At 41.1% G+C, this 25,098-nt stretch overlaps 1 protein-coding gene across 2 annotated transcripts; it reads left to right on the forward strand.

Annotated features, from left to right (window-relative positions):
• Positions 1 to 1,743: 1,743 nt before the first annotated feature.
• Positions 1,744 to 4,735, forward strand: LOC147642055 (uncharacterized). Of its 2 annotated transcripts, none has more exons than XM_086802318.1 (4): positions 1,744 to 1,903; positions 2,421 to 3,199; positions 3,465 to 4,256; positions 4,427 to 4,735. In XM_086802318.1, the coding sequence occupies exons 1-4, from the start codon at positions 1,819 to 1,821 to the stop codon at positions 4,436 to 4,438; spliced, it is 1,668 nt and encodes a 555-aa protein (XP_086658444.1). In that variant the 5' UTR covers positions 1,744 to 1,818; the 3' UTR covers positions 4,439 to 4,735. The 2 variants fall into 2 exon arrangements, with proteins under 2 accessions (XP_086658444.1, XP_086658450.1); XM_086802324.1 differs by having other exon boundaries at positions 4,430 to 4,735.
• The last annotated feature ends 20,363 nt before the right edge of the window (positions 4,736 to 25,098 follow it).

Raw genomic sequence — 25,098 nt, forward strand, 5'->3', positions numbered from 1 at the left:
ATCTAATGCTGCAAGGCCTAAAGAGGCAGTTCCAAATAGTCCTAGGTTTTTTATTTTAAGAGCTAGCGGAGCGAAAAGTTATCGATGTAACTATTGTCAATGCACTAGTTGTGGTTCTAACAAGGATCACTCCCTCCCCTACAGAGCTGTTGTTTCCTAAACTAGGCTGGTTAGGGTCCATGTTGAGAATGGATGGCTCTATGGTTGGTCTTTCTAGTCAATGGTCTCTTATTTGTTGGGTGGTTTGGTGATTCTCTGACTCCCACTCATCAATTGGACCTCCTTTGATAATATCTCTAGGGGAGTCAGGCATTTTGACTTCTTGGTCCATACAAGGCCTTGCAATGATGATAGGCTCCTAGTAACAAGCCTCACTCAGGCTAGCGTCTTTGCTATTGCTTGAATACTCTGTCACTAGGGTTGCTTGGCTCCTATGAGGTCCCAGGGACTATGAAGTGTGTAGAGATTCCTCTTGAGATGGTGCTCTTGATTCTGTATTGTTTGAGGCACTCTCCTCTAGTGGGGGATTGAGTCTAAAAATCCTTCTTGATCTTGTATACATGTAAGGGTGATCAGCTTAGAACGCACCCTCCTTAGACGCAAGTCGTGAGGTGGCCCTGGAACATTTGGAATTAGGTGAATTTTTAAATTTTCTGGTGTGGTTAACAAACACTAGTCAGTTTTGGGATTTCTAGACAAAACCTAGCTGCGAAAAAATAACTCACATTGGAGTTAAGACAGCTACTTGGACTTTGGAGGTTGGCAAATCACAATGACCTTAGTACTAGAGGGAGCAACTCGTGAGGGTCGTAGATGGTGATTCTATGGACGTGATTCGTGAACATAGCTTGGGAGTCGGCAACAACATGGGAGCCTAGACTCTAGAGGCATTCAAAGATAACATGCATGAGACTGTCAACCTCTATTGATGTGGAGGGGCTTAGATGATGGATCGTGGCACTAGGGACAACATCATGGGACTCTAGGACCCTAGACTCGAGAGACTATGGTTTTGCTTCTTAGCTACCCATTTTGCATGGTAATTTCATCTCCCACCTCACTTGCTTGCAGAGAGTCATGGTGAATGGTCTTTAGTATGCTAACCCTAGACGCCCCCCTCCACCTCCAAAACAACTCATTGCTCAAGCACCTTCGTAACCTCCAATAGCCAATTGCCTTTTAATTGCTCGGCCACACTGCCCACGACTAGCAACTGCGTACAAACTCACCTTTCAATTGCTCGGCAATCACGTATAGACTCACCTGTGAAGTTTGGCCACTCCAAGTGTTGGAAGTTGGAAGTTGGGGGGCTTAGACGATAGACATTCGAATTTGCAGGTGCACCGTGTAGGTAGTATGCCCTACATTGCCTTCCAATCTTTCACAAAGAAATTGAGATTTAATGTGAGCCCTTCAAATGAAATTTTGGGAGGAGGGTCCGGACCTCAGGTCATTGCATTCAAGAAGGTTCAGCTGACCACCTTCTAGGGCAAGAAAAGCTATAACAAGCATGATTTAATATTTATTAATATAAATTATTTTCAAAAGAATTCTCAAAAACCAACCCTTCATAGAAAGGCCAATTTTTTTTGTGCCTTTCTGTGACAAGGGCTTTTTTTTTAAGTTCAATTTTTTTCTACAATTCCCTCACCGCGTAACGGCTACTTGTAACGGTCATAACCTTTTGGTTTAAACTTTAAAATACTAGGCCGTCTTTAAATGTCTGTAATCGCTAAATCTACGTTTCCTTACCTTCATCGCATTGTTAATTCTTCTTCATCGCCAGCGCCATTGCTGAGCTCCCTCACCGCTATCGCCATGCCTATTCCCACCTCGGAACGTCGCCTTACGCGCAGTCAGGTCCGGCTGGGGAAAGCGGCCCTTGCATGCACAGCCAGAGATGGTACTCTCTCTCTCTGTCTTCTCTGTGTGTGTCCTTGCGCTGAATCGACCGAAAGGAATTTTTTCTGAGACTCATGATTCTATTCGGCAAATAGTTCCTCGAAGTCAGCTAGGGTTTGATATTGCTCAAGGTCGTTCAAATCGTTGGTTCTGTTTGAGCTGTTGCATGAGTTAATCAGCAACCTTTGAGATTTCTGGCCTTCATCAAGCACATCTCAACTGCTAGATTTGAAACTCTTCAAGTCCTGAATGCACGAATCTGTCGCCTACGGTGGCTTTTTCCCCTTTCTGCAATCCTGTTTTACGAGGATTGCCAGTCAGTATGCGAAACTAGTGTGCTTTCACTCTCACACACAGCATTTTCTGAGCTTGTTTTCCCTGGTAACGGCAGAGGAGACGAGACATAGTTCCTTTGTGTTACTTTTCTCTGCTTTCAACTATTGCAGGCAATGCTACAGCTAGATATCGGCAATAGAGCAACAGATGATTACTGACCAAAGCTTTTGGACTTCCTGCAGGATCTCCGACTCCTCCCAAGCCTGCTGCCAACGCTGAGAGCGTATCCAAGGCAATAGCGCCAGGCGGGCGGCGGAGAGTGCTCGCTGATCTTGCCGGCAACGATTCTCCCATCATCGGCTTGATCCCTGCCATGGCTTGCGCTGGGACCCCTTCCTCCAACCTCAAATCCGCCATAGGAGCTCGAAGCTACGCCAGGAGGCCCTTCGCTGTTGACGATGCCTTGCCTGCCGGGTCCACTCCCATGGGCGAGAACCTGCTCAGATCGCAGGTGCAGCTTCTCCTTCAGAAAGTTGAATCAGACGCCCCCACCAATAAACAGGCCCCATCCCTTCGAACTCTCTGCCATCTTCATAACTTCATGGACTCTCCTGCACTTAAGCTTGCAGCTCCCACACCTATGAACACTCCGTGCAGCAATACCGCTTCCCCAAACCCTCCAGAAACTCCAGCCAATGTTTATCTCGCAGAAAATTCTGTTCTGTCAGCGAATTTAAAGCTGTCCGAGAACAAACTTGTTCCAGATTCCGACATTTCTGCCTTTCAAGTCAAGCTTTTTCAACCGGAGCAGGTTCCTGTGCTCAAGATGCAAAATTCTGGTGTCCAGCTCTTCGTGGATCTGAACATTTCTCCAGAATTCAGTGAGCTTCCTCAACAGGAGCATTCAGCCACCGAGAATCAACTGCAAAGCGTTGCAAAAACCTGTCAGATAACCATATCCGAGTCTGTCAATTCTGGCAGAGATCATCAAATCATGCAAGTTACTCCATTGATCTCAGTGGTATGAATTCCTTAATGTTATTAATTAAGGCTGTGCATTTATCAGTTTATGCATCTGTCTTTGGTTTCCGTGAAAACCCTACATCACTGCAGCTGTAATTGTTGCGCTTTCTATTTTTACTTTGCTTGATTTCGTGAAGCAATTTGTATTCGATCCGCTCTGCACGATCCTGTAGTTCTGTGAAAGCTATATTTATCCCATTCAGGCTTCCGGTTTTTTTGTTTACCCTTAAAATCTCTGTTTGTAACAAGGTGACTGTTTCCAGGGCATCCACGAAGCAGAAATTAGTTCTGACCTTAGTCTTCTTGGAAAGAAGACGACACGAATCTTACAGTTCGACTCTCCAGACAAGAACTCAGCAACTGAGATAAGCTGCTTGCCGTCGTTTGGCGATAGCTTTTCCTCCGTTCGGGACCTCGAAGACGACGAAGCGTCCGAGTGGTCTGTTCTTGTGAACGTCAGCTCGCCCGCAGGGAAGCGTGATGAGCCTGAGGTTTCCGGAGAGACTTCAGTGGAATCAGGCAATGCTCTCTGTGAAACGGCATCATCAGTCCACGAGCACTTGCAGAAGAACCGAGAAGGAAGTAACAAGGTGGATCTTCTGTGGTCTGATCGAAGGAAAGCAACACCGTACAGAAGAGGTGCTATTGAAGAAGATGCACGCGAAGAGTGCGACGAATATTACTCTGACACAGAGGAGGAAAAAGAGCAAGATGATGATGGTTGGGAAGGAAAGGAGCAGTTTGCTGAGTGCGAAAACCTCTGTGAAAGTTTCTGTGGAATGATGGTTGAAGCAGAGGAAGCAGAAAGCAAGGGTTTGCCTCGAGCTGAGGGAACGCATATTTGGTTTGTGTACGACAGCGACGAGGATGAAACCGAAGAGAAGATGCTGCAGGTCAAGGGAGTTCATCAAGCTACGGAAACCTCAGCAGGCGCCATTCCTCTCAGAGGTTTGCCTGCTCCTAAGGGAAAACACTTTCGTTTCTGCGAAGAAGACGACGAAAAAGTAGACGATGTAGCAGTTACAGTGGCAAAGGAAGAAGGGAAGTCCAGCCAGGTATCAAGCTTCAGATTAATGTCCTTCAAAATTAAGCATTTTAGTATCCTTTGATTTCTCTGCTCAATTTTAAAGGAGATAGATATTTTGGCAGACTTCTTCCTCCGAACTTTCTCTCTTATCTGTGTGACATGTCTACTGATTTATTTGCTTGCTTACTTATCTTTCAGCAGGTAGTTTGACTGAAACAGTGTTTGAAGACAGTGCCACAAGGCTTAGAGGCTTAGGCCTGAACAATAATGAAGCTTCTCGCTATCTAGACTTTTTGATTCATGACAAATAAGGAGTCTACTATAATTTCGTTTGATAATACAGCTATGAAGAGTTTTATGAATCATTAATTGGAGGGATGGCTTTCTGGTTCAACTGGATGAACTCGTAAGTTCGTCACTTGTTGTTATGTGACTTTGAAAACACAGTTTTGTATTTTTGAAGATATCTTCAATCTTTCAATGGAGGATAATTTTTAGTTATTTCAACTGGTTAGACCTCGAAATTTGTCACTTGTCCTGTGAAACAATTTCTGAGCTTGACATGTGTGCGAACCTTCACCTCCCAGGAGTCAATAATATGTGGGAGTTGTCTTTTCACAATAATTTCGTCATTCATAGGTGTGCTGACGAAAATCCTTTTCTCAATCAGTCAAAAGAAAGAACCGCTATTTTGCAAATCCAATGGGACTCAAAGACATAACCGGCCCTCATAAAACCTTAATGAAAGGAGACATTTGAGTTTCAACCGGCCTTTAAAAGCACTTACTTACATGTAAGCCTTGACACGCCAACGTCTCATATTTTTAGTTTGAACAAGCCCCCTATCTCCATGTACCCTATACGGTACTACCTACTACCATCATCAACCATTTACTACCTACTACCATCATCAACCATTGTTGATGATTTTTACTATATAATCACCAATTGACAAGAAATCTATAAAAGCTATTGAAATCCTTAAACCCTTCATCTCAATAACGCAATAAACAATGTATAATGCTCACCAACCATTATTCTACTTTCTCAAGTGATCTCTAAAGTTAGTCAAGAGAAAAAGAAATTGATTCATTATGTCCAAAACATTCTTGTTATTAACTTAACCACAAGTGGTTCGCCTTCTCTTTTGATGATCTTTATATGCCTTTAACTTTCAAGCTACCTTCTTGCTACTATTGTCCATGGTTACTTACTATTACTTCCTATGGATTTTATGCCCAATCCATTGTTAGATGTGTAGCTATCTAACAACGGAACATCAAGAGTAGCGACAGGGGCAGGCCAACGGAACATCAAGAGTAGCGGCAGGGGCAGGCTATGGATTGTTCATGCATTTTAGGGACTAGCTATGTTTTTAGGCTTTGACAATAGCAATTGAGAAATGATGGGAGAGATGGTGGCTGACTACAAGCATTGTTGAAAGAATGTGAGCAGTGATGCTCTTTGCTGTTGTTGATTGAGAGAAGTTGAATCTTGTCTACATACACAAAACAAAGTAAACGTTAGTTTGTGTCATAAATGAATTACCAAAGCCAAACTGCTCATACGAATTTCTTAAAAGGCTAGAATCTAGATAACACATAAAATAAAATAAGAGAAATCACTACGTTGGCAATGACTCAGCTTATATATATGTGGTTGAATAAATGTAATCTCAACTCCTTAATCCAATTTAATATGTGGTTGATAGGCTAGTGGTCAGTGGTTGGTGTGTAAAGCCTACAAATGGTTGGTGCATGTAACTAAAAATAGGGTAGAGGAGTCTCTAAATAAGGTACAAGTCGTGATCAAGTGATTATGTAAGTTTGGTTCATGTCTAATCACAATTAGTGTCTTCTTGTGTTAATCTCATATCAATTTTTTGTATATACCAATTTTTGTCTCTCATATTCATGATGTCTTGTACAATCTTTGATCCACCTTGAGGATGTTTTGATCAATCTTCATAGCTTAGTTATCAAATCTAACATTTGGTATTAGAGCATGATCAATTTAGGATTAGATTATTAGCCAAAAACCCTAATCCCACCATAGCCAGTTTTTCTCTGTTTGGATAGCATGCCAAAGATTGGCTTCATGCAATCATTCTAAGCCATCATACTTCAATCCAATCACATAGCCATGTTGCCTAGCTCCCACGCTCTCACCAAAACGTGACTCACAGCCGGCATCGCTCTCTTCTACGCGAATTTGTCATCACCATGAAATCTGCAGGCGACCTGCTAATCGGGCAAAATTGGGTGTGTCTTGAGGAATTGACCTAATTGGTGTTAGTCCATCATATGAGGGTTTAGCATATCAAATCTTGAAGAATTTCGTCCACGCATGCTGCTGTACGGGCTGTTTTTGCAGACGCCTATTTTTTGGTTTTTCTGCTCCCTCAACATGGTGATGATTATTTTGATCTTTATTGATAATATTCTTATTATTTGGGTCTAAATCATCTATGTGAGCAATTTTTCAACATCAAGGATCATATTTCTGCATCATGGGTTCGAAGTTCCCCGACAAATTCAACGGAACCGGGTTCCAATCAAGGTGAAGGGCTACCTCATGAAGAAAAATCTGTGGAGTATGGTCAAGCCACTTACTGAAGATGAAGCTGGTATTTCTGCTGCAGTTACAAGAGCTACAACGGCTGCACTTCAAGCGAAAGATGAGCAAGCACTTGGTATTATCATTATTGCTTTAGAAGATGATTTTATTCATTATGTTGATGATGTTGAGTCAGCCATGGAAGCTTGGGAATTATTAGAACGTACTTTTGGTGCAAAGGGAAAGCATTCCAAGATCAGTTTGAAGAGGCAACTCTTTGATCTAACCATGGAGAGTAATGAAAATTTAGCAGCTTTGATTAACAGGTGATAACACAAACTTGGGCTCCACCATCAATATACACTTTACTTACCTTTCTGCCCTATATCCAGACATATGCAATTGGTAGAATGTCAAACACCCTACTCAACTGCACTACATTAGCTTGAGGTGTCTTAACTTTGACTCTCCTGACACTGGCTAGCCTATGCCACTGTCTTCTTATATTTGAATTCAGCTGCAGCAGTAGCTGGCCATAGGTGATGTCTACCTTCTTATTCTTGACATCTAATATAGGAGGTTATAAGGAGGTTCCCCTTCTCCCAGCAGAGCAGGTGAAAGTCACCCATCCTAATTTTCCTCCTCCTGGCTCTGATTCTCCTCCTTACTAGACTCAGGCTTCTCCATGGGTGCTTTCCCTTTCTCTCTTTTTTTTTGTCCTAGTCTCCCTACCAGCTCCCTCTGACTCAAATCTTTGCATCCTGGTTCTCTTGCTTGCTAACATGTATGCCTCATCTTCCACCTCTCTCCTTCAATGGTCTCTAGCATATGTACATTTCCTAAAGGACCTTGTGGTGGTACCTGACCTTGTGTTGGCCCTTGAATTCCATTGTTCATCTCCCTATTTCCAACTCCCTTGTTCCCTTCAGGCCTCTAAACTATTGGGTATACACCCCTTGGCTCCCTCCTGGCTGGGTACATCGTGGAGTAATATGCCCCCTTTCCCCTTAGTTACAACACTGAACATTCTCCTTTCTTTTTCTCAATGGTCCGTCAGCCTATGGTCTTCTAACCTTATTTTGAATGCCCTACACACAGCAAGGTTCAAGTTTTAATTTGCTCTCTCAACCTTTGGATTTCCTAATGTAATCCCTCCTAACTTCTGTCTCTGACCTCTGCTACGTTGGGAACCCCAGCACGACGACCTCTCTCTACATGAACTTCAACTTGCAATGACTCAACTACAGGCCCACCAGCTCCATGTTCAAACCTGGCTGACAGAGATGACTCTCTCTCTTTATGTGCCAGCTCCTGCCTCCTCACTCTCTTCTTCCACTGTTATGTTGCCAGTCTGATTGCTTCAACATAAGAATTTGGGTCTTTGAGCTCCACTTTATCCTTTATAACTCCATGCAGCAAACCTATGAACCTTTCTCTTTAGAAAATTAGGAGGTTCCCTTTCAAGATGAGATTCTAGATCAAGTAGTAGGAGGGCATGAAAGGTACTCTGTATATGAAAGATTTAGTGGATATTATTGAATAAGAATAGCTCTTGAGGACCAAAAGAAGACTAGTTTCATTACTCCATGGGGAGTATTCTGCTACAAGGTGATGCCTTTTGGTTTGCTTAATGCCTATACTAGCTTCCAGAGCTGGGTAGACAAGATTCTTGCACCATACCTAGGAGCATTTGTAAGGATATTCATGGATGATTTTTGTGTGTATAGTGACAGATTGCTGCATGTACAAAAGCTGGATATAGTGACAGACTACTGATGAGGATTTGCATACTATGAAAATCCAACCCTTTTTGAAGAAGAACATGTCTTGTTGGACAGGTTTGTCTAGAAGAAAGCTAGATGCTTCAAAGAGGAAAGCAGTTGTCAGAGAATAGCCTTGAAATATGTGTTGATTAGAGATGCATTGTATCATAAAGGGAATGCTACTATTCTAAGAAGAGTTTTGTATCAAGAAGAGATTTTGAGTTGTCTAAAATCTTGTCATGAGGAGGGTTGTGGTGGCCACTATGGTGTAGACATTACAAAGAGGAAGGTATTGACGTCAAAAGTTATGTGGCCAAGCTTGAATAGAGATATCCACCATTGGTGTAGGAGCATTGGTGTAGGAGCTGCCCTAAATGCTAAGCTTTTAAAAAGAAGATCTTAGTTCTTGAACCCCTGCATCATATCATGAGTTATGGGGCTTTTAAGAAGTAGGGAATAGATTTTATAGGGCCTTTACCAGGAACTGAAAGTAGGAAGTCTTACATCATTACTATTGTGGCTTATTTGACAAGGATGGCGCCAGAGGCTAGGGCAACCAGCAATGCTACTGCCCAGCAAGTCTGCAAATTTGTGTATGAAATGATTTGTTACAGGTTTGGAGTTCCTTTTTAGAAATGGTCAGTCATCAGGGGAGAGAATTCAAAGCAGATTTAGTCAAAGAGTTGACCAAGAAGTTAGGAATTAAACACAAATTTACCACATGATACCATCCCCAGTGCAATGGGTTGGTAGAAAGCTTCCATGATGTGTTATAGAAATTATTATTCAAGATTGTGGAAGATCATCCCAATGATTGGGACTTATATCTGAATAGATCAGTTTGGAAATTTAGGGCATCTGAGAAGAATGTTGCTAGGGGTGATCCCCATATCACTTAGTATATGGAGAAGATTGTGTGCTACGTATGAATGTGATGTTACCATCACTTAACTTTTTGCTACAGCATAACATGACCCAAGAGGAGCGAAACCAGAATGTGAAACACTTGAAAGTGTTTCACTGTAGGGTTGGGGCAATATGTGAGAGGTTCCCAAAGCTCAAAACAAACATAGAGGGTGCCAATAAATAATAAATAAATGATAATGTGTAATGAATCCTAAGGTGGCAGGGATAGCGTGGTAGCAGGGAGGATAAGAGCAAGTGCTGCAAAACCAAAATAGTAAGAGTATGGGGGATGGAGAAAGTTGGCACATTTGTTCCAGGAAGGTGGTAAGGCAGCAATGGGAAAAGGGAGGAATCGAGACAATATACAGGGGAGAGAGAGATGAGGGGAGAATCCACAGTCAAGAGAGAAGCAAGTGTGAGTAAAGAGAGAAGGCTCTATAGTGGAGAAAACTGCTGACAAGAGGGATTCCAATTCTCGAAGGTCACAAAATTTAAGCACAATGCAATTGGAGTGGAATTGGGGAAATCAGAGAGCAGAGGAGGTGTCTTGGTACACAGAGAATCGAGCAAGAGATGTGTCTGTGGTTATCTCTAAAAGTCAACCCTCTTAGAGACGTGGTTTAGCCTAATCCACGTTCAATTGTTCAGATGTGTGCCGAGTTGAGTCTGTAAGAGAGGCCTACAGTTTGTATTAGTGAGTTTACTGTAGTTAGGAGAGTTGCTGGAGCTTACCTATAAAACCCTAAGTTTTCAGTGTGTTTTGCTGATAAGTTTGAACCCTTTTGTTTGAGGGGTGTTGAGACAGTCTCTTTTTGTTTTATGAACAGAACAGTGAGTTTGAAGCTTGTACCTGTGTCATGGTCTATGAGTATTTATGTTTTGGAGCTTAGTTTGAGTTCAGTTTGTTTTATTGATATAGAGCACCTATGAAGAAGAGTCTGACAATCTAGGGGTCAGAGCTGCCTTTAATTGAAAAAGTCCTCTTCTGTTGTTGAGAGAATGCTAATTAGAAAGGATTAGAAGGAGAGTCTGACAATCTAGGGGTCAGAGCTGCCTTTAATTGAAAAAGTCCTCTTCTGTTGTTGAGAGAATGCTAATTAGAAAGGATTAGAAGGATGTCAGCCCTACAGGCAACTATGTGTCTAGGGGGTCAGTAGATTGAGGAAAAGAATCATATAAATCATTTTAGATTCAAGGGAAGCTATTCTGAGTCGAGTCTGGCAGTTTGTAGTCGACAGAAGTCAGATTGGGTCATGGAAAATTGGTCATTCTGGAGCAGCTTGATAGTGATTAGTTAGATGTCCAAAGGGTCATATTTTGGATTGCTTTAAGTTATTAAAGGGTTTAGAGGACTCAAGGCTGAGAGAGTTTGCTCTAGTTGAGTCACCCATCAACAATCATCAACAATCACCAATTAGATGTTAGATCAATAGTAGTCGATTGTTGACAACAGTGTCTTTGAAGCCATATCTTCATGAAACTAGGGTAGCCTAAGGGCTAGGAGGATACGATGGACATAAAGGAGAGAGTAACTGATATAGACATGGATTTTGAGTTGGTTGGTTCTACCTCTGAGAGTAGAATTGGTAACAGGAAAGACCAGTTGGATCAGTATCATCAGCAGAACTTACGGGAATATCTAACGTGGTCCTGGGAAGGATAGATTGATGCTAGCTGATCGGAGAGGAAAATAAGAGAACAAGGAGGAAAAATAATGGGGTTCGATTCTACATCAAGCATCCAAACTAGTTTACAGGCATCTAGGGTAGAATAGTATCAACAAAAGGGAGGCGACAGGATCTAAGAAGTTTAGGATAAAGTGCTTATGATCGGTTGTCATTGGAGGATACTCTAGAAGATAGGTGGACGTGTTTCTGTCTGGAATCTGCTACAGTCATCTGTCCTAAGTATGGTACAATTTTAATCATTTCTACATCAATCATCTTAGGCATTTTTCTGCCAGTAGGGGGTCAGAAGGGGGTAGGCCAAGAGTTGGGTAAGGCTCTGGGGATAGTGACTATAAAGTTTGCTAGCGGGAGGATCACACAGAGGATCTAGAAAGACTCATTTTGGACTGGAAGCATAAAGGATGATTTTGGAGATGGTTTTCTATCATTTATGCATTAGTCAAAGTGAATTCGGGTAAGAAGAAGGATGCTAATGAATGCTATGGAGTTTTGAAACAAGTTTTTGAAGCGTTTTGATATTGGTGGTTAGTTTCTCACGTGGGGCCATGAGTTGATGTGTGATTCGGGAAACAGTCATTATCTGATCTATCTGGGGTAGCTAGAAGAGATTTAGGTCAACTATTCATCTGAGGCTTTTGGGTAAAAGGTTTGAAGTCTTGGAGGTTAGGTCTAATGGTGGAGGACAGTTGGAGGTAGCAGCCAGGTCGGACATAAAGGTGTAGTGATGCCCATTTGTGTGTCGCCAGAGGTCAAGGGATAGAGCCTGAGCTGTTTGCTATCATTTGAGTTGGGATCCTAGAGTCCCCAAGTTGTGATCCTTACACATTTTCCTCTTGTGTGTCTACTGCTATTGGTGTTATAGAGGCCATCACCCAGCTAGCACACAATGTATTCAGGTACTTCTTTGTTGACCAAGCTTCCGATACCTTGTTATAGCACTATATAGCCTACATTTTGTAAACCCTTTGTGTTGTACGCAGGTGGATTAGGGTATGCACTTTAGCTCAAGAAATCAAGGCTATGCTCCCAATCATCAAGTCTTGTTATAGCACTATATAGCCTACATTTTGTAAACCCTTTGTGTTATACGCAAGTGGATTAAGGTATGCATTTCAGCTCGAGAAATCAAGACAATGCTCCCAATCATCAAGTCTTGGATGGATATGTCCTCTAACGACACAATGTACACAAATTTATAAGCCAATGATTTTTGGGAGGAGGATGTATTTCTTACTTGTCCTTGGTGGTTAGACTTCCCTCACGGAAAGTATCCTACAGAAGAGCAAGCAGAATTTCTACCAGGAAAAGAAAATGATAGTCAACCAAGCTACCAAAGTAAAGAAGCGCGTATAAAAAAAGGATGAATGATGTTGGATCCACTCTATGTAAAAATACACAACCATTGGTTTTATTTCATAGGGAAGAAGAATGAGAAGCCCCTAGGAAAGTGGACTGGTACACATAACAATGAGTATTCACCGCTCCGTAACAACAAATCATGCGGGCCTCCTCCTTCTCAACCCAGAGCTGACTTATCTGACCCTGGTTTGGTGAGTATTTAATATGCACATTGTAATTGCAAGCAAACCTCCAACATATGAGTTGCAGTAAGTAGAAGTAATGGAGTGTTGTGTGTGGCTCGAAGATTACAAGTGCGCGCATGGATGAACGATCGTGAAATACACAACAAAAAAGCTAAGGTACGCTTTGTTGATGATGTTTGATTCATAATTGTGGAACAATGTGATATAATGTAAAACGGTATAATGAGCAGAGTGCACCTACTCCAACAGTAGAGGAGCATAGTGAGAGCGATGATGATTGACGAGTCTCCTATTCCTAGGGAAAAAGTAAGTGCACATGTAACATTGATCGCTTATGAGAAGTCTCATGATAGTAACATATTTTTATGTTTGACAGAATAGGAGAGAAACTGGTGGTCCTAGTGGGTAACTCAAATTGTTAGTGAAACCAAAATTAAAAGGTATTGTGTAATGGTAATTTTGCCTTCTACAACATATGAGGTACATGAGAAACATGTTGTATGAATCATGAAATAATTAATGGAACCATGATGCGAACAGAGTTGACAATCCTTGGTAAAGTCTTGCTTGTGGTTGGTGATCCGATAGACATAGCCACAAAATTAATATAGGATAGTGGAACCTAAACTTTCAGTGTATTATAGGAGCATTAGGGTCACTCCACCAATAAAAAACAGGGTATCTCTTGGAGGAGAAAGGCCGGCGGCGGCATGTGACTTGATCGTGGCAAAAGTGCCCACTGGAGGTGATTTGTATGGAATGAGGGTTGGGATCAAATATTGGAACCAATATATTCCAAGGGATGAGGAGTACTTTTTTGACATTGCTCTAGCAGAGTCTTGTGTGACAGTGGGACACTAGTTAGTATAGGCACAATGTATAGTGCAATTCATTTGTCCAACATTGCTATGAAAAGGGATTGGCATCTGTAATTCATGCACACCATAAGGTGCAAGATCGAGGTTAGAATGATATGCAACGCACATGTAAGTATAATTGTCATCATGGTTAGTGGCATCTAAGAATACGTGCAATGTATGGTTGGCATGTGTAGTGATTTTCATTTGTTTTAAGTTTGTTTACAAACATGGACACATGTGATGATGGCTCATGAGATCAAGTGCTGCATCGTAGTATGACACTCCACAAGTTGACCATATTTTCGATGATTGCAGAGAAAGTGAATGGATACGAGACAACAATGGGAAGCCATGGAGAGGTAAGAGAAAGTTCTAAAATGGACCCCATTTCATAAGTCCCAACGTACAAATGTTCGAGGCATATTCAACAACTTCATGTAATTCCTCTTTCAAGGAATCATCCTTTATTGAGGAAAAAATCCCGCTCCATGCCCACATCCTTTTTTATGGTTCGTTGGACTTAATTACGGATGATTAAGATTCTTAATCTTAATTGATGGTATTTATGCTAGTATTGTGTGTATTGTGTGTTTTTTAATTGGATTTAGTTGATTTTAGATGCTGTGCGCCTCTCCTCGTCCCTCTTGATTTCTACATGGTATCGAGCCTGGTGTAGGAGCCAACCCACGCCAAGAAAAGAAGAGTCGCCTGCAAAATACTTGGCGGGCTCCTTTCCACGATCATCAGCAGTAATACCACTTCCGCCTCAGCCAACCCCGCTACTATCTCTGCTTCCATGAAAGGATTCTGGCCAGCCTGATCAATGACCCCTCCTTCGCCCTCCCCTACTCCTACACCAACCCACGCCAAGAAAAGAAGTGTCACCTGCAAAATACTTGGCAGGCTCCTTTCCACGATGATCAACAGTAATACCACCTCCGCCTCCACCAACCCCGCTACTATCTCTGCTTCCATGAAAGGATTCTGGCCAGCCTGATCAATGACCCCTCCTTCGCCCTCCCCTACTGGAACTGGGACGACCAGAAGAACCGTGTGGTAATGTCATGCCTACAATGTTTGTCCAATCCAAGACCTACCCTTCTCTCTACGAAGCTTACCTTAACTCAGGCCATTGCCTAGTATACCAGAGGGCACATATATATGTCACTTACCTATAATACCCAAGTGAAAATCAACCTAGTGACATCGAATCAGAGCATGCTTATGAACTATGGCTATTTGACGATGAGCTTGCTAGATGAGTTTGATTTACAGGTTATTGAGGTGCAGTTGTGTAAACCAGATCTAGATTTACAACTTGCACCGTGGACATGCAACCTCGATATGGATTGGAGTTTTCCACTTCTCAGGTGTATCCTACCTCACTCTAAACTTTAAACTATTCTTGCACATCATTACATGCATTCATAGAACTAAAAGACCTTATGATTAGGTAAAATTTTCTTTCTAAGTGCCACTAATAAGGGAAACCTTAAGGCCATATTCTTTCTTAGATTTAGTAATGTCCTACTTGCCCATGACTGACCTTAAATCATGCCGATGGAGTATGTGAAGTACTCCCACTCAGATTTTAGAGATGTTTAACTTAGTTGTAGGTGAAAAAATAAACCCAAAGAAGAAGAAGAGAAAAATAATAAAATAATAAAAATAAAAATAAAAACACAAAAAAGACCAAGAAGGTAACTAACGCTATATAGGATCCTAGTAGGACTCTTGGTTACTAGTGATGGGACCTTGAGACTAATGCCTTTATTATTATGTGGTAGGACCTTATGTCATGAAAAACTAATAAAAGAGAAGCTAACTGTCGTCGTCTTAGGAGATTCCTGGTGGTCCTTAGATACTCTTGGTGGATGTCTCTTGAACATTGCCTTGGTCTCCCCACAGGTTGGTGCCTTATCCCTAATAATATAATTACTAAACAAAAAAAAAACCTTTCGACTTAGTGCTATCCACTAAAGTCTGTGTAGCTTGAGGTTGAACCATAACCGTAGGGGCATATGCCTATGATTAGCTATCTACTAAAGTCTATGTAGCTTGAGGTTGAACCATAATCGTAGGGGCATATGCCTATGATTAGCTCAGGCATCGATAGGCTTATTATTAACCTTTAATTTAAATTGGCCTTACCTTTTCTCTTCGTAGCACAACTTGACATTTACCCAATCATTAAAAAGAAAAAGAAAAAACAAAACGCATGCATAACCATGTCTCATCTTGTTGTTAGAACTCTTTACTGGTTGATTTGTTTTAAATGTCGATATCCAACACTTGGCCTTCGACTATTATCACCTTGCTATCAATGACATCGACTCGTCTTCACCAATATATTCCGAGGACGGAATCTGCATCAGGAAGGGGAGCATGTTAACCCTCATTGGACACCTCTCCATCGTCGATGCCATCCATTGGCAACTGTCACTTCATTTGGCCGTTGACATTAAAAATGCTAATATTGTATATTTTACGTGCGTGATCATTGCTTGTCAATGAAAGGTGCGCTAGAGGATTAATTATGGAGATTGTATGCTTGGATTAAGTGTTTGCACAAGCCTAGATGGCCTTGGAAAGCCATGGACTTATATTTTAATTATGTCCGATCAAGGTGTGATGTTGGGGGCCAAGATAAGGGTCAATTTGTATTCTCACCATTCATTCTCTTATATGCAACTAATAGAGTGATCTTCTTCTCTACTCTCTTTCTCTCTTGTGTGTCTTTCTTACTTGCCTAGTTCAATTAGAGCTATTATATACTCATTGTGTATGTGTGAGTACATATGAGAGAGGGAAATTGAGTGAGAGGAGGGTCGAGCTTCCTTTGGAGTGTGGCGCAACGTTGTTGGAGTGGAGCTTTGAAGTGTGGCTACATAGCAACATCCCATATTGAGCCGCTATCATCCAGGTATATCCAAGAACAATATGTCCTTTTAAGGTTCCTTCTGTTGTGGGAGCATGACCAAAAAGCTAACAACCAAGTTCCCGTTATCATCACCATAGATGATAGTTCTAAGCAAACCAAGTACTTTGGTATTTTTGGCACTTATACCCTCTATTCTCATGTTTGACTTTTCAAGTTGAGGTTTACCCAACTGATTCCATGTGGCAAAGGAGAGTAGATTGTGACTGGCACCCGTGTCAAGCATAGCATTATAGACCACTTTACCATAAGGGCTAGGCAACTCAATGGGTGTTCTAAGAGCTAGGATGTGATCCTCCATGTTGTCGATTACCTCTCCAACATAAGCATGTGTGTGCAGAAGGTCTAAGGTTTTCTTCTCGACGTTGTTGAAGTTTGGCTTGTCTTTCCCTTGCTTCCACTTGAGCTCGGGTCTTCTTTGAGTGGCTCTTTCCTGGGTGGCTTTCTTGTTATAAGAAGCACGTAAGGATTCTTTGGTAAGAGGTCTATAGTATTTTTCAAACTTACTTCCATTAAGGAAACCAACAGTTTCAACTCCATCAAGAGTCTCAACACATATAGTACCTTGTGAAGTAACTTTACAAACCCTAACTAATCCCTTTTCAATATATTTAAGCCTTTTCTTTTCACTACCGGCCCCATACATAAGTACAAGATATCCTAACTCGATCTCCTTGTCCTTGAGATTTTGGTCAAAACACTTCTTTCTTTAGTCCTTTTCTATCAGCATGTTTTGCACTATAATTTGTCTTTCCTCTGTAAATTGTTCTTGAACAAATAACTAATTAGCCAATTAATACCATCAAGCTTTTTACTTATAGCAACCCATAAGCTAAGATCATGAGCTCCCAAGGCATTACTACCTGTGTGTGCAGAAGGTCTAAGGTTTTCTTCTCGACGTTGTTGAAGTTTGGCTTGTCTTTCCCTTGCTTCCACTTGAGCTCGGGTCTTCTTTGAGTGGCTCTTTCCTGGGTGGCTTTCTTGTTATAAGAAGCACGTAAGGATTCTTTGGTAAGAGGTCTATAGTATTTTTCAAACTTACTTCCATTAAGGAAACCAACAGTTTTAACTCCATCAAGAGTCTCAACACATATAGTACCTTGTGGAGTAACTTTACAAACCTTAACTGATCTCTTTTCAATATATTTAAGCCTTTTCTTTTCACTACCGGCCCCATACATAAGTACAAGATGTCCCAACTCGATCTCCTTGTCCTTGAGATTTTGGTCAAAACACTTCTTTCTTTAGTCCTTTTCTATCAGCATGTTTTGCACTATAATTTGTCTTTCCTCTGTAAATTGTTCTTGAACAAATAACCAATTAGCCAATTAATACCATCAAGCTTTTTACTTATAGCAACCCTTAAGCTAAGATCATGAGCTCCCAAGGCATTACTACCTCAAGTCCATACACCATCTTAAATGGGATGCAACTTTGTATGATGTGCGATAGGCCCATAAAGTTGCCTGTGAGATTAGACTCCCAGTCAATGCGTCAAGCCTCAATAGTCTTTATCAATATTGAAATAAGAACCTTATTGGTTCTGGACATCCGAAGTGAGTAATGATGTACTCATAGAGAAACTTAGCAGTCGCCATGACAAATGCTTTTCATGACATCTGATTTTCATGAAGCTCTTGCACGGATTTGGTTACATAATCTATTGCAACAGTGATGAAGCATGCTTGTGTGCCATGTGTAGCAGGACTAAAAGAGCTAATGAAATCTAAGCCCCATTTTTCAAAAGGTTGGTTGACTTTGATAGGATGCAGTGGCATCATGTCCTTCTTCTGTGGCTTTGCACAACGTTGGCACTCGTTACATCCCTTGGCAAATAGTGCACAATCTTTAAAGAGCATGGACCACCAATACCCCGATTAGAGTATTTTTCTTGCTGTAACGTCGCTTGCGAAGTGTCCACCAGATACCCATTGGTGTCCTTGTTCGTTGATGTATACATATTCATTCTCCCAGGGGTAGCATCTTAATATGTCATCCTTACCTCGTCTATAAAGAGGTCCGACAATAATTTGGTAAGGTGCACTCTCTTTTAGCAACTTTCTTGCTAAATCTTTCCTCAGTTTCTTTCCTTTTAGAAAACCATTAGCTAAAAGTTTAACGATTCTCTCACTCCATTATAGAATAGTCTCAACCTTGAATAGTGTAGTATCTGGTAACTCATCATCAACCCTGATTGGTGCTTCACCATTAGGTATGCGGGACAAATGATCCGCTATGACATGTTTCTTGCTAGGCCTCACAACCACTATAAAATCGAACTCAAGAAGAATCAACAACCACCTTGTGATCCTTCCTGTGGAGCATGGTTTGTTTACCAGATATAACAAGTCTTGATGAGATCAACATAGAAAACAAATTTGTTGGCAAGAAGTTATTGCCAAAATTTCTTTACAGCATAATCATTGCTAACCCTTCACGATCTGAGTGGTGGTGTAATTGATTTCAGCTTCTCGACTTATAAAACTATTAGGATAGTCCAATTTATGCTCCCCTGGTTGTGCTAGAACACATCCAATTGCAAAATTAGAGGCATCAGTATGTACATGGAAGTAATGTACATGGAAGATGAGATCCCAATTAGTTGTTCACAAGATTGGAGCACTATCCAAGGCTTACTTCAGCGCATCATAAGCTTGTACAAAGGACAAGCTATTTCTACATAGAAAAGAATAAACCGACGATAGTAGTTGACATGGCCCATGAATCTCTGGACTCCTTTGTAGTCTGTTGGTTGGGGTAATTCCATGATGACCTTTATTTTGCTCTCATCAATAGAAATCCCATTTTTGGACACTATATTCCCAAGAATAACTCCGTGTTTCACCCAAAACTAGCATTTGTAAAGGTTTAAGGATATGCAATAAAACCTTTCAAACACCCTTTTTAAGCATGCTAGGCGATGTTTCCAAGAAGAATGAATGCATAAATAATCGGAGAAAGCTTCAAGAAACTTTCTTAAAAAGTCCAAGAAGAATGAATGCATAAATAATCCAAGAAAGCTTCAAGAAACTCTCTTAAAAAGTCCTTAAAAGCAATATTTATAAGTCTTTGGAACGTGGCTAGTGCGTTGGTTAAACCGAATGTCATAACTTTGTAAAAGCATATACACCATGCTCAGTGACAAAGGCTTTTTTGGCTTGGTTCTCAATTGTGATTGAAATTTGATTATAGCCTGAGTATCCATCCAAAAAGCTATAAGCATCCTTACCTGTAACTCGTTCAAGAACATGTTCTAAATATGGCAAGGGGTAGTGATCCCTATGCGTGGTAGCATTCACTTTCTTGAGATCAACACACAATAAGTTTTCTATTCTTCTTGGGAACAACCACAATGTGTGAGACCCAGTCTGAGTGTTCAATATCATAGATGAGTCCACACTCAATGAGTTTATCGATCTCTTCCTTAACAATGCTTGCATATTTGGGATTCATTGGATAGGGTTGTTATTGGACTGTTTTAGCTTTGGGTACCATGGGGTTGGTGTGTTGTACCACCGTTGTAGGAACTCCCTTCATATCATGGTATGTCCATGCAAAGAAATCCCTATACTTCTTGAGGGGAGCTCCAAATTCAGCCTCCTTGGCCTTATTTAAGTCCTTTTGCTATGTAGACAAGCTTAGGATCTTCTCTTAGTTCAGCCAAGTCTACTTCCTTGACCTCTGCAAGCACGTCATAGACTCTTCCACTCTCACTTGCGGGGTTACATTTGGCATTATCAAACACTAACTTGCATTCTCCTATGGTGTATGATTTGTAATGCTCAGGTGCTGGGTGTAAATCAAGCCCATTTTTCTTTCCTTCATCAGGTGTTTAGCGCAAATCAAACTCATTTTCCTTCCCTTCATCAGTTGCTTTAGCTGCGGCCTTAGCCTCTCATTCCTTCTGTGCGAGTTCATGATTTTGTTTCCTTCTAGCTGAGTGACTTGGTTTTGGTTCATCAGAGATGTCCACCTTAGCTATATCAATTGGGGGTGGTCTATAATACTTGACCTTTTATAACTCCTCTCCACAATCATCTATAAACTTGTGATGTAAGTCAACTACACCCATGTACTGGAGCCATTGGGTGGTAGTTGTTCTTGCAGCCTTTTATGATGATTCACTGCATAGTGTTTACGTATCTACCATCTTCGGAGATGCTCCTTGGCATCTTGACAAACTTTATCCCTTTCTTTAGATCGAGAATCTGTATCAGATTCGAAGCTACTCCCTGCAGTTTCTTTGGATGTTGTGGACTCTATTTTTCTTGCGGCGGCAGTGACTGAGGAGTTAGTGTCACTTTCAATCTCTATTTCAGATCCCTCACCACTATTCGTGCTTAAGCTCTAGTTATCCCATGTGGACTCAAATTCCCAATAACTAATCCTCTCGGTATCAGAAGGTAGAGCACAAATCATTCGTAGGGGCATGACCTTAGGGAGCTCCTCACCATTAGGTGTAACCCATGTAGATCCTCTAGCTCCCGAGCTATCGATTGTAGCCATCATATGTATCTAGTTTAGATCATCTTCAAGCTCAATAGTTTGTTTTTTAGCATCTTTGTAGGGTGGGTCCTTCCCTACATTGGTCTCTTCTCTGCAAGCATAGCAGTATTACAAAGGGATTGAATGGATGGTAGTATCAGATCTCTAGTTGAATAGTCCACCACTACCCATTAGATGTACGTGACTAGTCACTAGGTCTATTCTAAGGATTGAGTCATCAAATTGTAGGTAGACATGGTTTTTGGACCAATCATGGACCGTTTTAGCTTCACGCATATATAGTCTTCCTAAGATCATTTTGTAAAGAATCGGGTTGCTTGGAAAAGTCAATCACAATGAACGTATGTCTCACCCGATGTTTTAACACCTTGATCTTAAGATTGTGTAACCTCCTCATTGGTTTGGTAATAGTACCATCAGCATTTTAACCACAATGTCTAAGATTTCAAGCCTAGGTTTGGCCATTTTTTCCTAGCATTTTTTGGTGATTATATTGACTCCCGCCCCGCCATCAAGAACTGCCATTACTGTGATGCCCTTGGCGGTGACTGCTAGTAGTAATGCATTGGATTCATCACCTTCAAAGTATTTGCCCAATTTATTCAATGAAAATTTGACCATTGATTTAGTGTACTCATCCTCTACTTGTGTTCTTGGATTCATCACCTTCAAAGTATTTGCCCAATTTATTTAATCAAATTTTAACCATTGATTTAGTGTACTCATCCTCTACTTGTGTTCTTGGATCTTCTATGACTTGAGTTGGTGAAATTCCATAGTAGGTTTGAGTCTTGTGGGTTTCTCCAAATGGTGGTAGTCCTATGTTGAGTTCTCCATTTAAAAGAGCTTTCACTGCTCTGAAGAGTTTGAGATCTCCACACAAGTGCGTAGTCATCGTGGTCTTTGTCTTAGAAGCCATGAACCCCAACAATTTAGGGATGTTCAAGAGAGCACCCATCACCTCTCTACCATATGAGGGTGCTGGTGATATTGGAATTTCCACCTCTTGAATGGGTTCAGGATTCTCATACTCAAACATTCTCTTAAAGAGTTAAGAATCCATGCTTGGGGCAGGTGAGTTCTCACTGACCTCAAGGATAACACTAGGTATATCTAAGGGTTTGTGGGTTACCGATCGGTTTTATGTTATTTGGATGCATAGTGTCATAGATGTTTACTTATTTGGGATGCATAGTGTCAGAGATGTTTGCTTATTTTGGTCTTGGCTCTAACTTCTCCTGAGTATGTGTGACCATATCCCTAAGCTCATGAAGTTGTTCCAATTCTTTTACAGGGTGAGGATATGAACCAAGATTCTCTTTGTTTGGTTTCTTGGAGGCTTGAATCCCTTCCTTTTTGGTCTCTAGTTTGCTTAGAACTAGCGTGTGTATCCAACTGAATCAAAATCCTCATCAATATCATTCATGTAGACTACGTCATCAGGTGTTCCCAAGTTGACTTGTTCATGTAGACTACTTCATCAGGTGTTCCCAAGTTGACTTGTTCATGTAGACTACTTAAGTACATCAGGTGTTCCCAAGTTCACTCGTTCATGTAGACAAGTGTTTGCCAAGTTCACTCATTCCGTTTTCTTCATTTTCCCTCCTTTTATAGATTTCTTTCTTCTATGGCCCCTCTTCTTTTTGGATCCCACTGGCTACTGAAATAGCTTGGTTTTTTATTTTCTTTTCCACAACAGGTGTGTTTTGAGCCATGAGTCTCATTATTGCATTCACATACGGGTTAGGATTTCTCAAAATTGATCTCTGAGCTTGCCTTTTTGGATCCCACTGGCTACTGAAATAGCTTGGTTTTTTACTTTCTTTTTCACAACAAGTGTGTTTTGAGCCATGAGTCTCATTATTGCATTCACATACGGGTTAGGATTTCTCAAAATTAATCTCTGAGCTTGCCTTTACAAACCACCACTTTCATTGGGAAATCTTTGATCCAATGATTTATGCCATAACAATTACAGGTTGCAGGTGGCATGTTGGAAGATGAAACTTGGGTGATTGGTTGGTTTCTAATGGGACACTTAGAGATTTGGTGTGGTCCCTAATAATGATAGCATTGAAGAGACATTTTCTTGAGAGTAGAGTTTATATCTCGACCTCTTCCTACTACGGCTAGCTAGTATGGTGGTTTGACTCTGCCTCCTCTTGCATCGACTACATAGTAGTTCAAAAAAAGCTTTGAGGAATCCTCAGTGACGTGCGGAACGAACTGTCCAAGTCAACCTCGTATTTTGGACATTCAAAAGGTTCCTCGAAGCCTATTTGATTCAATGGTCTGATCCTTAGGGTGGAGGTTGAGGTCCCAAAATTGGTGGAGGTACCGACACATTTTGTGCATTGTAAATCCCCCTTGCAATAGGTTGTTGTGTCATTTGATCAACATTGGGTTGAGATGTTGCGGTAGGCATTATGGCTTATGGCGGCTGTGATGGGGCCGGTAAAGCCAATTGTTGAGGTCTAGAAGTAGTAGCAATGGTTTGCAAAATGTGTGCGACATTGTGAAGCCTCATGACCATAACGTCCACAAAAAGTACAATTACAAGTGCCCTTAGGACTATACACTCACTGGTCAAATGTCCTTGTCAGTGCCCTTAGGACTATACACTCACTGGTCAAATGTCCTTGTCAGTGCCCTTAGGACTATACACTCACTGGTCAAATGTCCTTGTCAGTAGATTGAGCACCATTGAAGCTCTCTCTCGGGTACATATGTACATTTTTGGGGGCTCTATTGGCCTTCATTCCATCTTGGAGTGCTTTCATGAAATCTGTGAAATTTATCTCCACTAAAGTGTTGCCTTTAGCAAGGGGTTTAACTGTAGAAGTGCTATGTCATGACTTCGGAAGTAATAGATTTAAAATCTGATGCTTTATCTCCTTTGACCATGAGAGTATCTTCTAGTTGGATGGCATTTGTTGTGACTTCATCCCATGTAGTGATCCCTCTATGACTAAGCCATTATAGATTGCTTCATGGTTAAGCCCATGGACGAATCTATCTAGTAATTGATTATTCGAATAGCGTTTATGCGAAAGGCAATCAGAGTTCAAATGCTTGAGATGGCTAATGAAATCTATAATCGACTCCTCTTCTTTCCTCTGGGCGTTGTGTAGCTTCACAGCTACACCCCATAAGACTCTTTCACGCAAATTTCTTCAAGAACAATATCCTAAGAGCGGTGAAGTTCAAGCGTTCCTCGACCCTGAGAGTTCTATACCAATTCCTAGCCTTACCGGCTAATGTTAGACTAAAGGAATTGGTCTTGCAAATGTCATTTTGTTCTCCTAGGGCCTCACATACTTGATCAAATACTTCCAAATGTTTCATGCGATCACCATCTTCAGTGAATTTATGAGTTAGCTTGGCTATCTGGGTGGCCTTTCCATGGCTCTGTCGACCACCATCTCTCACACAATAGGTGTTATGCATTCTGCTACCACTCTTCCCAAGGTCTGTGTAAAAGCGATTGGGTTTGTGGGTAGAGTTGGTGCTAGCATAAGAGGAGCAATGATAGGAGTAGATGGAGGTGCAACACATGGCACTACATGAGGATGAATTGGTCTAAACCCTAGTGGGGGTAGATGTGCTACATAAGGTATGTGTCCTACTGGCTCCCCAATAGGTGCTTTAGTCATGTGGGCACATTAGAAGAATTCGGAGCTCATTTTGGGGCCCTTAAGAAATTCACAATTTTCTTATTTATCTTGCTCTTAAACTACGTAAAATAGTCACAATTTTCTTATTTATCTTGCTCTTAAACTACGTAAAATAGTCACAACAGGTCCAAAACCGTCACTTTGAGGCAATAAATATACTGTTGCTCACAAATAACGAGGTCTTATCATTAAAAGCTTTGAGAATATACCTTTTTCATAAGTTTGGCTCAAACGTATGAATGATTCTTCTGTCAGTATTACATAACTAATCTCTCTCATTTCGAATTTAAAAATGTTTAGCGCCTTCTTCAACTTTCAAACAAAATAATATATAGTAAGAAAGAATACATCGCATTGTTGCGAAACATGGCAGAAGGAGAAACCAGTAGGAGACGACTTCATCATTTCCATGTCGACTTGGAACAACAGTATGCA

The sequence above is a fragment of the Cibotium barometz genome, chromosome 1 (assembly GCF_041138505.1).
Source record: "Cibotium barometz isolate CiBa-2024 chromosome 1, ASM4113850v1, whole genome shotgun sequence".
NCBI lineage: Eukaryota > Viridiplantae > Streptophyta > Polypodiopsida > Cyatheales > Cibotiaceae > Cibotium > Cibotium barometz.